The sequence below is a fragment of the Phyllostomus hastatus genome, unplaced genomic scaffold (genome assembly GCF_019186645.2).
Source record: "Phyllostomus hastatus isolate PE091 unplaced genomic scaffold, TTU_PhHast_1.1 phas_scaffold_1066, whole genome shotgun sequence".
NCBI classification, from domain to species: domain Eukaryota; kingdom Metazoa; phylum Chordata; class Mammalia; order Chiroptera; family Phyllostomidae; genus Phyllostomus; species Phyllostomus hastatus.
This window is the reverse complement of record NW_025334004.1, coordinates 26,506,445-26,522,822: the sequence shown is the minus strand read 5'-3', so window position 1 is coordinate 26,522,822 and position 16,378 is coordinate 26,506,445. Positions and strand designations below refer to the sequence as shown.

The following is a 16,378-nucleotide window of genomic DNA, read 5'->3' as shown; positions in this document are numbered from 1 at the left end:
TGAGCTGCATGAATCAGGAATGGTTTAACTCAGGAGGTAGTATCTGATCTAGGTTTTGAAGGATGAAAAGAAGTCCAAAGGTATAAAAGAGTAAGGTATTCCTTTCAAAGGAAAAAGCACATGCCAAAGTCACCTAGCTTACTTTTCCACTCTCAGGATCTATGGTTTGTACTTACATCACAGTTCTGACAATTTTAGTACTTATGGGGTAAAATGTATCATCTGTCTCAGACTCCAAACTTCTGGATAGACCAGTTCATACACTTCATACGTATTCTCCTCTGACCTAAGCAAAGTGCTGAGCATGGGGCACGTGGTAAGGTCCACAAAAATATCAACATATTACCGTAATCTGGTAATCTATCAACATTTGTATCTTCCTTAGCTTTTTTTTCTCTGTGTGCCCCGATAGAACTTTATTTATAGACACCAAATTTTGGGTTTTGCATAATTTTCACATGTAATGAATGATTGTCTTGAGTTTAGAAAGGCCTTATTTTTTAGAGCAGTTCTAGGCTCACAGCGAAAGTGAGCAGGAGGTGCAGAGATTTCCCACACGGTCGCTGCCTCCGCCCACGCACGGCTTCCCCGTTGCCGACTGCTGTCCCTGGCAGAGCAGCACGTCATTCCGACAGGTGGACCCGCACTGACACGTCACAAGCACCCGGAGTCCACAGTCTCCTTTAGGGTTCACTCTTGGCCGTGCATATTCTATGAGCTTGGAAAAACTTATAATGATGCACATCTATCCTTACGGTTACTATTCAGAGTATCTTCAGTGTCCAAAACATCCTCTGTGTACTACCTGTTTGATTCCTCCCCCCGACACACCCTCCTTATTTTTTATGTATAAGGAAAGGAAATGAGTAGGTATTGACCATTAGACAATTCGTGCCAGCTCTGTGTGAAAAGCTTTACCTGTGTTCCTTTACGTGGAGAGATTAATCAGCCTTTGGGCTGTTTGGGGAGATGAAGGTACTGCGTTGGGAAAAGGGAGACTGATGTAGCCTTCACCGTCCTGAAGCAGGAATGGTGGAAGAGGGTCCTCTGATAGGGTGTGCCCACTCACGAGGCACTGAGGGGGTGGGGAGGGAAGACACACTTTGCTCCTGAGGACGTTCTTTTCAGGAGCCCCCACTGGGTAATTGTCACGTTTATACTTTATTAACTGTGCTGTGCCGGGAACTTCCTTAAAAGGGAAACGAGCAGCAGTGGAGCAAGCATGAGGTTGAGAGTCCAGGGCAACTTCCACACCTGGTTCTGCTTCTGGGCAGCTATGTGACAACAGGCAAGTTTCTCAAACTCTTGAAGCCTTAATTCCCTTATCTGTTAAATGGATACAATAATAACTACTTCATAAGATTATATGATATTAGATGCAAAATACCGAGCATGTACACGTTCAATAAGCTGTCCTCTTTCCCTTCTGATGTATGGCCCATTGGACCAGACGATTTTGAAAGTGCTGGACATGACCCGTTAAAAAAATGGCTTTCTTTGGCAACATCCTATTTTACAGAAATGCTGTTTCCTCAAATGTTAACTCTTGCTGGTAACAACAGTGTTAGGTTTTTTTTAACACATTCCTGGAAGGCTCACAAGGTTTATAGATGCTATGGTTTGCGAATTTAAAAAGCAAATCCAGAAAAGGGATTACCACGCAATTCCTAAAATTCAGAACTCCCTGGTTTCTGTTCTTCTGCATAAGTCACTGGACCACTTTTTCTTCAACGCAGAAAATAAGGCATTCTGTACAGACGGAAATTAATTATTCTCTTTCTCAGTTTCAGCAAGAAACACATTTATTATATATTCAACAAGGTCACGGTCACTTTTTCCAACTGAGAAATATTTAAGGGATTTCATTATATTTGGGAAAATTTTCATCAATCAGAGATTTAGCAGCCACCAAAAAAAGACCTCCACAATTAATCTTTTATAACATGAGTGTGACTTGTAATCTCTACACTAAGAAAAAAATGATGAAATATAAGGAAAAACTATTCAGAAACTATAATATTCCTTGGCAGAGAAAAACGGCTTTATGATTCTTCAGATATGTTCGATAATTTAAGTGAAACTTACATGTTTGAAATTAGTGCCAGATGCAACACAATTCAAGCTCCATTCACTAGCTGCATCATGCTCAGTATGATTTAGTAAAAGGTATTCAATAATTCTATGTTGCATAGAAATCTCACAAATACAAGTATTTCATTCACAAAATGCATGGTTTGGCAGGTTTCCAGGGCAGGAATTTGCTGGAGGGAAGGTAAATTTATTGATTAAAATAAATCAAATGACTGGCAGTTCCCCCAGACAAGTGGAAAACAGTAATATTCAGAGAGTAAGTCTCACAACCAGAACCAGAAGAAAAGTGCGCTATTTACATTTATTATAGGAACCCAATAATGTCAAAACCAACCAGATATTTGGGGATGTTCAAATGAACAGAGAAGAATTTAAGATACCTGTTTTAAAGTAGGACTTACCAAAAACCTTTGATGTGAAATCTAGTGTTTGTAGGTCTTTGGAGTCCCTATAATTACATTCCCCCTCTACTTTGCACATTTACATGTAGCAAAAAATATGAATATTCTTTGATGGAATTTATGTGGAAACAATCTAGACAGTTCTTAAATGGGCCGACTTCCCCCTCTGCACTCTTTCCCCATTCTGGCCACACTTCCACCATACGCATTTTTATGGACTGAATGTTTGTGTGCCAATAAGATCCATATGTTGAAACCCTAACCCCCAGTGTGGCTGCAAGTGGAGGTGGGGACCCTAAGGAATTAAGGTTACTTAAGGTCATAAGGGTGGGCCCTGAGAGGATTAGTCTCCTCGGAAGAAGAGACCTGGGATAGGAGATAGCTCTCTCTCTCTCTCCCTCCCTATTTTTTTCTCTTTCCACACACATGTATTAATACAAAAGAGAGGTGGGGCAGGGGAGAGAGAGAGAGATCATGGGAACACACGGCAAGATGGCTGCTGCCTTACAAGCCAGGAGACAGGACTCAGAAGGAAACCCACGTGGCAGGCATGTTGGACTTCCCAACCTTCAGCTTCAGAACTATGAGAAGTAAATTTCTGTTGCTTAAGTCACTCAGTCTGTGCCTGAGCTAATAAAGTGATTAAGAGGCCCAACGCCATGGCTAAAACAGTGCTTTCACACACATCCTTTCCGTAACACTTGAAGGTTTTGGATTCACTGAAAACTCCCTTGAGAAGGCAGACACGCTTGGCCAGGACAGTTTCCCACAGATTCTTAATAGCTCAGCTCTGCTCCTATTCTAGAATCAGAGAATGGGGAGCCCGTTAACAGGACCTTAGCCACTCAAGCTGGTCAATGCAGGTTTCACTATGATTCTGGGGTTATATAGAAAACTACTCCATAAACCTGGCACATCTTCTGGGAGACACTGAGGGTAGGGCAGCAGATAGTCAAACAATAAGCTTAAAGACCTGCTTATACTAAATCGTGGTATATTATTGAGTGCCACACTAACATTTTATACGTTTTCAGAATGTTTCAAAGGGAGGCATTATTGATAATGTTAAGAATAACAAATAGCTAAGACAAAAGGGCCAGGTAATAAACAGGTTAAGGTCTTTAAGTGTATTTTCTTATACAAACATTACAACACTAGGAAACAGGAAATAGCCTTCTTATCCTTATTAGAGAACACTATTTTAGAAAAAAGAAGCCCTTTTAAAAGAGCTCCACTCCCATCGCGATCACATTATGGTTTTATTTTCTTCATAGTGCGTTTCTGTTTTTCTTGGCTGTTTTTTCCTTGCTTATGTTCTGCGCTCCCCCAGGGCCTAAAACAGTGGCTGCCGTGGAACGGGAGTCCTTTCAAGGAGCTCTCGGCCAAGGTCACACAGCTGGCAGCTTGGACGATAATCAGATGGTAAGCTCCATGAGAGCAGGAGACGGACCGTTTCCTCCTAAACAAAGCGTAGAAGGAAGCCTGCTTAAAAAAATATGTGCAGAAAGCAAAAAAGGAAGAAAGAGAGGAAAAGAATGAATGAATGGAAACATTCCCAGAAAGGGCCTAGAGAGCATCAGCAGCGATTCTCTCCTTTGTGGATCGAACTCACGTCAAAGTCTAAGCCTGCACCAGTTATTGGAGGAGATGAAGAAACAGCAAAGTCTGGAGAAACAACCAGAAGAAAGAGGGAAAACCATGGGAGAAAAGAAGTAGAAAGAAAACAATCAGCCTCAGTTCAACCCCTTTCACCGCCCAGTTGAACGCTGGCGGTTGCCATGGCGACTACCGGGCCAGAATGGCCCCAGCCCATTGGCTGAGATGTCAGAGCCAATGAGGAAGCGCGATGTTGGCGGGGTCTTAAGATGGCTGCCGGGCGGCTGCCTCCTGACCGGTGAGTAGGGTTGCTTACCCGGCTGGCTCTCGGGCGTCTCGGACCCCGGCAGGAGAGGTTGGGGAGGGCCGGGTGCGGAGACTGAGGGAGCCAGTGTGGGCGGCCTTACAGCCTTTAGACCGAGGCGCCCCAGCCCGGGTCCACGGGAGCTTCGGCGGGGCTGGCGTCCGGATTTGCTCGGAAGGGGTGTCGCAGCGCCTTGTCCAGCCTGTTGGGTGGGAGCGGGGGTTCTCCGTCGCACCCCGGCCCCAGTGAGAAGGGTGAGGAGGCTTTCGGTTAGGGAAACAGGCTCCCGTTTACAATTGCTGGGTCCCGGAGAAGAGCTGCAGTTAATAGGGTGTCAGCAGGCTCGATTTCCTATCCCGGAACCATGGGCACCTAGTTCTGTGCCCGGGACGGGCATCCCGTTTGGGGACAGGAGTGTGACGCTGCCGCCAGAGAGCCTGCAGAGTTCCGGGTTGCGCGGCCAAGCAGGAAAAGGTGTACCCTTCTAGAGCCACCCTCTTGCAGTCTTGAGCCTCGTAAGTATTTTCACAGCGACATGCGACTTAAAAATGAGCCCCGAAATGTTATTGGCTAACTAAATCTTTCTGGGGTCTGAGGAAGTAGTTTTCCACCGCTGGACTAAACAGACACTCTATTTAATCAAAACATGCATACGGGCAAAATGCTGCCAAATACATATAGACAATACAGTAGTTTATCTGAGTAATCAGATTGGTAACTCAAATCCTAAGGCAGGCCTGCGATACACTTGTACTTGCTACCTTTTTGGGAAGAGGTGACATGTTTATTTCATGAAAGCAAATAGGATGTTTACATTAATGTTAACGATACATGTTTAAAAGTATTTTAGTTAAGTAATTCCAAGTCACAGAAACCTCTTCAGATGGGTGGGTGGTGGTATCTGATTATTATACAAGTAAGGTTAAATCATATCAGACAAGGTTCAGGTTCCTGGGATTACTTCTAATTGGATACAAAATACGGGAAATAAGCTTCATTCAAGGAAAATGGATTTGTAATTTTGGACTATTAGAGACAGGAGACATTTACTCATTGGACTGCTCAGATTATATCCTTTGTGTTTGGTTATAAGCAGCTGCCTGGTTGCCCAAAATATGAGTCTTACTTGAATGTGACTTTGATATATGCAGTTTAGTGTAGCATCTTACATAGCTTTCTGCTCTTAAACAGTGAGAAAAAAATTTTTTCTTAAATTTTAGAAAGTCCAGGATTATAGGCTAGAGTCTTTCTTTGGACCCACTTTCAAATCTTTGTCTCCAGGAATACATTACCATTTAAAGTGCCCTCTGAATGTGTATAATTTGAAACCATAGAGTTCCATTTTTGTAAAATAAGTGGGTCATGGTGCATTAGGCAAATCAGTTGCCTTATTTATAAAGGCAGTCAGTCATTCTTGGTGGAAGGTTGCTTGTGACACTAATGGTAAATCAGTGCCCGTCACATTGTTTGTATACTATGTGTAGCAATGACTGGCTTTGTTTCCTTTTTTTCTGGTTCTATTTCTTCTGCCATGACTGGGGTTTTCTTCCCTTTCTCTAGAACATCTTTCAGGTGTCCTGTGTGAAGTGTGTGATCTAACTGAAAACTATTAACCTTGGCTTTGGCAGCTAGGTTGAGGAGAGAACCCTGTCTGCTGGGGGACTGGGGTTTAATCACTGTTGCATCTGCCTGGGAGAGAACGGAGAGTTGCAGCAGGAATGCAGTGACCGAGTTATGTGGGCACAAACAATGCCAAGGTCCATAAAGAAATATTTTAAAGCTGCAGAGATCATCTAAACAGACCTTCATTTTATAGTTTAAGAATGGAGACCCAGACAGAATGCAGTGGCTTGCCTGCAATTGTGTTGCTCAGGACTCGAAACCTGTCTTCAGCTCTCAAAACCATGTCTTTTTCTGCAGTACCAGCCGTTCCCAGTCCTTTCACAACCCAAAACCCCTTTTATTATAATTTGGTATCTCCGGGGGTGCCACTCAGAGCCTCTGAGCAACGAATATGTGGCAAAGAGTAATGCTTCCTTGGATGTATCTCCTCATCTAGAGGGGGATGATGTTGTTTAAGGGGAAAAGTATGTTGGTCTTTTTGAATATTGAAGAGTAACTTGGAGACCTCCGTTACCGTCTTTATGAAACTTGGTAAAAACCTTAGATTAGGAATTGCCAGACTGTGTCATGTTCTTCTCGATGCATTGCGTTCGGCCCAGATGTGCTAAATGAATAGTAACTGTGGTGGGTTTTCAAGGGCAAAAGGAAACCCAGCCATTCAGACTGGAGTGATACATAAATATTTTCAGTTCTTAGTAAATTGTGTCAGTGCAGGACTAGAGATGTGTTCTGGGTGGTATACACATAATTTGTTTAGAAGGATGATTGTGTAATGAAAAAAAAAAAACCTTTAGAAGGAGAGAGTGTTTGAAATGACGAGGGTGATGTTCAAAACCATAGAGTAAAAGGGGCTTCTGAATCATTTACATAATTTTTGGGGCAATATGATTCAATTAAAAATTATTTGAATTACAGGCTAGAAACTGAAAGGTTATGTATTAATAATACATGGACTGTGGTATAGACCTGGCTAGAATCTACACTAAAACATTTCAGTTTCTAGTCTGGTGTACCATGTCTCTTGGGAATGACTGAGTAATTTTCAAATGTAAAGGGTATTATGGAGTGATCTGCTTTACAGTAAAGGAATATACTCTGAAAGGGGTGGCGTGAGAGATGCTCCAAAGAATCGGGACAGCCAAAACAGAAATAACATGAGGCCTGCCATGGTACAGTTGGAAATGTATGAAAGAGACGTATATGCTTTGAATAGACAGTGTTTCGGAACACAGGCCCAAAGCATGTCACAAAGCAGCCACTCTACACTGGCTGGTTCATGGTCAAGGTGCTGCTCGTGTGGGCAGCTCCGCTTTGCAGGCTCCTCAGTGCGTTACGTGTGCTTATCAGGGGCCACTCGTACTTAGGCGTTCTTGTTTTTTAATAGTTACAGGAGAATGGCACATTAAAGGTTTTTAGGAATTGAGTTCTAAAACATACTGTTTTCAGATTTTTGCCTTACTTTATGGATTTGGATGTAGAGTCCAGTTTCTAAAAGTTATTCTCATTTTTTTTTCCCTTGGGCACACACAAAAGAAATCATTCCAGCCAATGCCACACTGAGGGCAGTCCTTCATGCTGCATCAGTAAGAGCTAAAAACGTGATTTTGAGAATGTCCAAAAAGCAGTCAAAAACAGATGGCTGCTTGAGGGCTGATGAGGAGAGGCACGCCCTCTCCAGGGCCCCTGAGAAGCACGTTTGGGTGCCCACAGCACAGACTGCCCTGAAGGTGCGGTCCTTTGGAAGAACGCCTGATGGAGAGGCATGTGTCTTTCCTGAGCAGCCGCACTGCATGCTGGGCCAAGTGGCGCTCGGCTGCCGACGGACAGAAGCTTGCCCTGTGTGTAGGTGGTCGGCTCCATGAGGTTAGGCACTTCTGCCTGTTCCATACACTGCTGCCCCATGTTTGGCAGAGTGCCTGGCACACAGCGGGTGTGCAGGAGATGCTGTGGACAGGGCAGAGAAACAGTGGCTTCAAGCATAGAAGAATCCCAATTATGCTAAGAAAGCTAAATTTGAAGTTGGTTACTATACTGAGATCTTGAAATGGATAAGGAGCCTACAGGTATATCATATACCAATGTCAGAATCACGTTGGAGCTTATTACTGCTCCCCTCGTCCGGCTTTTCAGAACAGTAGAAATATTTTTATTTATAGCATAACATCTGTTTTTTAATATCAGCGTGTTTTACATGATATCCTTTGTGCCAGTAGAGGTACTCAAGAATATCTCCATTCCGACTTTTAAAATCCTCAGGCCTGGTTTAGGGATGAGTCCAAATTTTATGAGGCCTGGGGCCTATGTAATTTTGGGTCTCCTCTTGTATTTTTTTAAAAAGGAATACATATTCTAAATAGAAAATTAGGTATAGTGTTTTGTGCAAATGAACCTTGAAGCTTAAGCTTCATTATCTTCATGGTAATTTGCTTTTGGCTTTATTGCTCCATTTAGAAAACCAGACACCAACCTTTTTTTTAATAGAAACTTCACGTGAGCCTGTGGAATTCAAGGAGAAATGGTTTGCATCAATTGTTAAGTGGATACACTTCAAACATTAGAAACTTCAAAACTACCTTATGCATGCTGCCACCTGTAACAGAAATGATTAAAATGTAGTACATAGCCACGGAAGTAACAATAGCAAGAAGAACTTGGCATTGACCCAGCCCCTAGAACCTCCTAAGCACTGCATTGAGGGGTCTCATGGCTTGTCTCATGTAACCCTCTGAATACCCCCATGTGCAATATAATTATCGCTGTGTTCCAGTGCAAAAACCGAGGGGAGGGGTTAAAAAAAGGATTCCCACGTCGAGTGCCACTAGCATGCGGTAGACAGTATTGCAGTTGGAGCAGTTAGACGGCAGAGCCCTTCCTCGTGAACAGCCAAGAGAATATTTTGGTGAGGGTGTGTCAGAGAGCTAACAACGGATGAAGTGGGCCAAAGTGGCAGAAAGTGAGATCTGATTTTTCGACCTGGGAGGAGGTTCTGAAAGTTATCAGGAATCCACTAGTCAGAGTCACGTGACAGCCCGTGAAGTCTTTGTCTCCGAGATAACGGCGCTGGTCTCGTTACTAGGCCGTGCACAGCAGGGGCAGACAACTCAGCGGAAAAAGATTTCTCCCCTTCCGTGTTGTTCCTTCAGGTTGATAGTAAGTCAGGGGCAGTACAGCTGATGTCTCAATTTTAGGCATCTTTTCAACAAGCTGGTTTTGCTCAGCACGTCTGCTGAAGTAGACTGTGCCATGGAGATTAGTAGTGGAAATGTACTTGGTCATCGTGATTTGAGCAACCTGATTGCAACTCCCAGTTTTTTTAAATAATTTTTATTAAACTTAACAATAGCTGGTGGTTCTTTCTACCAATGGGCAGTATAGCTAACGCTAAATATTATTCTGAACTTTAACATTAGTTTCCCAAATATAGTATTGTTATTCAAAAAAGCTACATGTTTTTGTTAAAATGTTAGGATTATACTCCATTTGATATTACTTTAGCGAACTACAATTTTAAACTAGGATTTCCTTTTTACCATCATACTTGTCTCAAACTGTACAGCTTAAAATTTTTTTCTTTGAGTAATTGTTTGCCTGCTCCTTAGTAAGTCCCCTGAATGCTTTATAAATTCAAATACAGCTGAAACAGTCAATTTCGTTTTCTTCTCTAGTTGTTATGGCTTGAAATACAGTTATTACCGTTCTTAAATTGCCTGACATCATTAGCTCTTAACATTCTTGAGCAGTGGATGCTTTTACTGCATTTTTTTTTTTTTAGGCAGAATTATGCATGTAATGGAGAATCAAGGTCCTGCTTTCTCCAGGTCATTCACTTACCGGTGTGTCTTGTAACAACTTGCTACACTACTTTACACTTTTTAATTATATAGGCAAAGAGTTTAATCATTTTAATATGGAGGGCATAGCCCATTATAGATTTTTAAAAAGTTTAGATGGACTGTTCCCAAACTATAGATACAACGATTAGGCTCCCGGGGTGTCATTTAATGGCTTTGAAATTCTTTTGAAGGGGTCTGAATGCATCCTTTCCCCCTGAGAAGAGAAGATGTGGAGTGGGCTGCTGCCTCCTGGCCTAAATGAGAGTGATGTCGAGCCGAGTTCGGAAGACGAAGACGCCTCAGAGAACTCGGGACCCAGCTTACAGGCAGAGAAAGAAGATGGGACCGTTACAGAAACGGAGGTCTCGGATTTCCCCGCAGGTGGACCAAAAACTGATGCAGAGGCGCATGCGAACGCGTATGAGGAGTGTCCTTCTGGAGTTCCCTTGCCCGCGTGGCATGTAGGTTTTCTCCGCTGTGTCCTTAGTAGATACAGCCTGTGTCTCTCTGCCGTGGTCGGAGTGTGTGCTTCTGTGGGAGGCAGTAGGCGGGAGGGATCGGCTCAGAGTTCTTCCATTACCCTGTGGGCCTGTGGTCAGCCCATTGGCCGCTCAGAGCCTCGCTTTCGTTTTTGTTTTGTTTTTCATAAGAGAGGAAGAAAACATCAGTAGGATTAGCTACTTTGCTAGACAGTGATACAGGAGGAATTTCTATCTTAATTTTATCTTTTTGTTATCTGTGAATCATAGATATTTTACTCTCAGATTATTGGATCAACCTATTTAGAGATAAAATACCAGGAAAATCCAGGTTGTGAAAGAGTCTTGGAGAACAGAGTATCTTAAGAGCTTAAGTTTATATGTTTATAAATATTAAAATTTAATTTTTATTAGCATTTGTTATTTTTGAATGTATGCCTCAAGATATATATTTGTCTTTTTTTTTTACTTTTAACTAGAAATTTCAAGAATTGCATAAAAAGCACTCTGAACAGAAAATTTCAACTTCAAAGTTCAGAAGGAAAAAGAGAAAGCGCTCCAGAAAAGGTGTTTTGTTTTAATTCAGATTAATTGTCAATATTGCTAATGTCAAACTGTAGTTGAGCTCATTAATTTTTAATGAATGTAATTTTGAAATAACAAATACTTAGCTATTAACACTGTAAATTCTTTTTAGGTAAATTGAAGAATGAAGAGTCTCATAGGTAAGTGAAATTAAAAACGTGTGTCTGTTCTAGACAGTAGTTATGGAATTTGTACAAATAGTTCCACTACTAACTTTTGAAACAAAAACTAGTTGTAATATAATTACAGTAATCAATTAAAAAGAATTCAAATGAAAAATGAGTACATTTAGTGCCAAATGTATTGTCTGTCTTCTTACAGTGAACAGGCCTCAAGGGAAGGGCAGTGGAAGGAACTTACTCAGTATTTTGGAGTCAACGACAGGTTTGACCCTCCTGTGAAAAAGAAAAAAGTTGAGAAGGTGAGGTCTTATTTATTGCATCTTGTATTTCCCAGTAGGAAGTGTTTGTAATTAGCCTTACCCAGCATATTTCTCATTAGTGCATTCAGTGAAAATGTTAAGGTGCCTACTGTGTGCAAACAAGATGCTGGGCAAACAAGTACAAATATAGTCACAAATAATTTAAAGAAACAAACGCTGCGAAGGAAGACATGCACAGGGCGTGGTGGGGAAATGCACACGGGGCCCCGCGTGCACCTGCTGCGGCCAGGGAGGGCCTTCCTCAGGACATGCCGTTGCATGGAGCCCCGGAGGGCAGGGAGGCGCTGTCTAAATAAGGGATGCTGGTAGCAGCCCAGCCAGGATCCTAGGGTAGAAAGTCGCCCCGGGACCTTGGAGTAGCTGGGAGAAGGCCCAGCTGGCTGGGACGCAGTCAGCGAGGAGGACGGTGCCCAGTGGAAGACTGGAGAGGCGGGCAGGGACCGGATGTGTAAGACCTGAAGGGGCCCAGAAGGGAGTAGGGTTTTGGTCCCGGTGCAGGTGAGAGGCATTCGGGGGTTTCAGGTTAAAGGAGTGACGTTATCGAGAGTCCGTTTGCAAGGATTGCTAGAACGTAGAGATTGGACTGTGGGGCGGCAAAAGAAGGTGAGAAAAGACCGGGTAAGGCTCTTCCAGGCTCGAGGTCATGGCGGCTTGAACCAGAATGCTGAACGAGACGGAGACGAGTGGAAGGGTTTGAGGTTCACGGTAGAAGTAGAATTGACGGTGTTTGCCTCTGGATTGTCTGTGGGGCGGAGGGGGGTTCGGGCATGAGGAGGGAAACAGCCACTCCAGGTTCTACCTCAGGCAGCGGTGTGGCTAGTGATGCTGGTTATGAAGACGGGGAGGCTGGCCAGGGGGGAGGGGGGAAGCTTCAGAGTGGGGCTCTCCAGGGTTCAGTTGGGGGCGGGTGATGCCAGCAGGCAGGAGTGGAATAGACAGTTGGTAAGATGAGGCAGGAACTCGGAGGAGGGTCTGAGCTTTAGAAACACATTTGGGAGCTGTCAGTCAATAGATGGCATTAATACTGAGCGGGAGCTGGCATCAGTGGGTAACTCACACGTTCACGTACGGAGTGATGAGGGACCGCAGCAGCGTGAGAACACCACGGAGCGGTGGGGCCGGAGGCGCAGGGGCCTGCCTGGTGGAACTGCAGGGTGCCGTGCCTTGCCCGTGCAGGGAGATGCCTCCTTAAGGGTCACTGCTGTAGACTGCGTTGTGTACAGAGAGAACGTTACCATTTTATGGTTAGTCAATATTTCTTGTGAAAAATCTCTATTTTCAAACCGTTGTGGGGTGGTGTTCCATCATTGAGGGCTTGCGCATTAAGGAACTAACACAGCAGAATTTTACCTGTGAACTTGTGATTCCAGCTTTGTCAGGTGTCCTTATCATTTAGTTCCTAGAACGTGGGCACGTGGAACCAGGCTCATCTGCAGTAACCAGTTACTGGTGCTGAGCAACCTTTTTATACAGATGTTCAAGTAGGCGCAGAATTTTCTTACGAAGAAAGATGATAGGTAGAGTTGAAACTAAAATCAGTCTGTTACACCATGCTCACACTGCAGAAGGGGCTGGGAAGCATTTTAAAATGTAATTGCTGTGCACTTGACCCTCGTGGTTCTGATGGGCTGGGGAGGGGGATGCTCTTGAACCTGTTCTAAAGCATCAAGAGGGAGGGGCTTGCTGACAGAAGTGGTCCATGGGCCATCTCCTACCTGTTTTACGTCCCAGCCTCTGACTTAGCCCCAGTCCCGGGTTCTTTTGAGGGAAGAAATGGTTCATTGTTGGTTCTCATGGGACATTTTTGTAAAAGTTTTATTTGTGAATTGGTCATCTTTAATCTTCAGTTATTTACAGTATTTATGTTTTATCAACTATATGGACTTTAGAATGTCTAAATTGTTTCTTAGTGAAGTTAAAGCCAGGAAATTAAAATTTTAACCATTATAAAAAGTAGAGATTTTGAGAGTATTTTTTTTAAAGATTTTATTTATTTATTTTTAGAGAGGGAAGGGAGGGAGATAGAGAGAAACATCAATGTGCGGTTGCTGGGGGTTATGGCCTGCAACCCAGGCATGTCCCCTGACTGGGAATCGAACCTGGGACACTTTGGTTCCCAGCCCGCGCTCGATCTGCTGAGCTACGCCAGCCAGGGCTTGAGAGTATTTTTTACAGTTTATCTGTGTGAGAATTTTATTATTACCCTACATATATGAAATTGTACCTTCCTGATACTGGCTGGATATGGCTCTTAATCGTTGTCTAAAATTTGTATTTTGTATAGGGTAACTTTACTAAGGGATACTAAGATTCCTTGTGCAAAATCTTGTAGACAGCTCAGTTTTAGGAACTAGTGTTCTGCCTCACGTTATATATTAGATGTATTTTTTAAAAAAGTTACAAGTCAAACTTCATTTTAAAAATGAGATTTCTATTGAAGGGAAGACTGCTATAAATATTTTTGTAGTCACCCATTGATCTGTTTTATGTTTGGATTTTCTTAACAGTAGACATTACTCTGTATGAATGACATCTAAGAAAGTTATAGCAATCTTCTAAACATGTAAACTGACTTCGAACAGTCTCATATCTTCCCAGGATTTGTCAGTAGTATTCTCTGAGTAAATGCAAGCCTAAAAGGAAAGGAAGGATTTTTTTTAAAGATTTTATTTATTTTTTAGAGAGGGAAGGGAGGGAGAAAGAGAGAGAGAAACATCAATGCACGGTTGCCGGGGGTCATGGCCTGTAACCCAGGCATATGCCCTGACTGGGAATCGAACCTGTGACACTTTGGTTTGCAGCCCGTGCTCAATCCACTGAGCTACGCCAGCCACGGCTAGGAAAGGAAGGATTTAATGAAACCAAATTATTCATGTTCTTTTGGTAGTTCAGCATAATCATGTGCCAGCAAGCTCACACTTATGCTTTGGTTTGGGGTCACTGTTTTGCATGCACCCCTTTTGCTGTGTCCAACACAGTACATAGACATTAAAGAGTGTCTTCAGTGGAGGCACCAAGGTAAAAGCTAAGAGTAAGTGTAAGTCCTGCAGATGGTAGTTACTGCTCAGGAAACCCAGAGAGGGTCATGGACAACACTGGCGTAGATTTCGACTTCATTATTTCTGTGGAGCTTCATTATTTCTGTTACCATGTCCCAGAGAGCCTTTTTACCCTGTGTTCTCCTGACCCTGGAGAATGGTAAAACCAAGCAAACTTTTGTGTGTGTGAACTTCGTAATCTTATGTCTATCGTGTGTCTATTTTTTTCCTGGAACACTGCCAAACTAACTAAGACGGGCTCAGTCAAGGTTGTGTATTTACAACACTGCTTTCACCTGTTTCAACGACAGTGCAGAGAGGCCTGTATTTTTAGATGTAATCTTCCTAATATTCAAAACTTTTAAGAAGTGAACTTTGTATTAAGTACAACCATATTGTGTTTCTGGCAGTGGTTTTCTAATAATTTTGTAATCGTTATTTTGAATCTATGTGGGAATTTCTTTAGAGTAAATTTCACTTGTTCATTTCATTTTAAATGTCTCAAGTATTGTTTAGTGGAGTCCGTTTGATTGTCAGCAGTCATCATTGAGGTAGTGTTATGTACACTTTCTGGCATGAAAAACCAGGCGTACTTTTAATTTTTAGAGTAGTTGCACAATGTCTTGGATGATTTTATTTAGTTGTTTGTGAGAAGAAATTGATCTTGTATAGTATAACCTTTTTCAAATTTAATCTTTTTAGTAGAATGCTTTTTCCAACCAGAGTCTTACATGGAACTCCAATACATCCAGTACACAGACCAGACCAAAGTCTGGATGCCTTGCGTGGGCTGGCAGGAGGGGAGGGTTGTGGTGGTGGGTGTGGGCTGGTTGGGGGTCGTGGCCCTACTGCGATGCTCCCCTGGTGTCGGTTACAAAGTGATCTCTCTCCTCCCCTGTGTGAGCCCTGTGGGGTGAGCGGGTATGGCCAGTATTAGTGTCAGAATCTGGATGAAGAAACTGAAGCCCAGCATGACCTGTCTGAGAAAACAAACAGCAGGGAAGAGACGAAATGAGGCTTTAACCCAAGTCATGGTCCCAAATACAGATTTTTCTTTAGTAAAGCCCAACTTAGTTTTTATTTACCCAACTCAGATAATTTAAGTGGCTAGCATCCGTATGTAAAGGTAACAACACTGATTCTTAGCTCCTTCCTTTCTTTATGGAGAGATTACCTAACTTTTTTTCTAGATATTTAGGTCTGATCATAGTACAGCACACTCGAGTGGGTAATTCACTTGCATTAAGCTTTAAAAATGGAACATGGTACATAAATGATACATATTCATTAGCAAAGTTTCTGTAGAACTACACTGTGGTACAGTTAGACTTCAGAAGCGTTAATCACATACTGGAGGATACTCTCTGCGTGTGCGCACGTGGGTGGTGGGTCCTCAGTGTTGGACCCGTGGACTTCTCAGATATCTGTAGCACTGCCTTGGGCAACTGCAGCTGAACTTACGAGTAATTAGAGGTTACTCTTTGCCTCGCGGGAACCTGTTAGATACTGGCTTTGGGTGATTTTTCACCTGTGGCCAAACTGCCACCCCCTAAGTCAGTCTGTCTGAATTGAGATATATCTTAAGCCGAAGTCTGATTCCCGCCAAAAGGCACCTTAAAATCACACCGAGGCCCCACAGAGCACGGGGAGCCTTCTGTGCCGCCTGCCGCTCCTGGGCTGTGAAAGACGACCTAGCTAATTCTCATGAAGCTTATGGAAGCCCAGCTTAAAAGTCGTAAAAAGCCTTAGTACTCAAGTGTCACTTCATGGGACTGCTTGCCGACTCGAGGTTGAATTCTTGGGTCTTGTGCTTGGGGTCTGAGCCCTTGGAGAACTGTGATTAGGTCTGTAGCCGTATGGGCTGAGCCTTCTCTCTGTGTTAATGGCATCCCCATATTTAGACAGAATCTGAACAACTTATCTATTGAATGACCACCATATTTTTAAAAACTTTGGTAGGTATTTTACATATATTCCTTTGACCCT

The 16,378-nt window shown here is 43.0% G+C and overlaps 1 protein-coding gene across 2 annotated transcripts in view; it reads left to right on the top strand.

Annotated features, from left to right (window-relative positions):
- The first annotated feature begins 4,330 nt into the window (after positions 1-4,330).
- The window catches only part of FAM204A (family with sequence similarity 204 member A), a 30,793-nt gene continuing 18,745 nt past the window's right edge, over positions 4,331-16,378 (top strand). The window contains exons 1-5 of one of the 2 annotated variants that reach the window (XM_045854118.1): positions 4,331-4,386; positions 10,040-10,309; positions 10,807-10,894; positions 11,025-11,052; positions 11,234-11,333. In XM_045854118.1, coding sequence (XP_045710074.1) covers positions 10,076-10,309; positions 10,807-10,894; positions 11,025-11,052; positions 11,234-11,333 — 450 coding nt within the window. In that variant the 5' untranslated portion in view covers positions 4,331-4,386; positions 10,040-10,075. Of the gene's footprint in view, positions 4,387-4,772; positions 4,908-10,039; positions 10,310-10,806; positions 10,895-11,024; positions 11,053-11,233; positions 11,334-16,378 lie in introns of those variants that run through there. The other variant, XM_045854116.1, reaches the window with a different exon arrangement.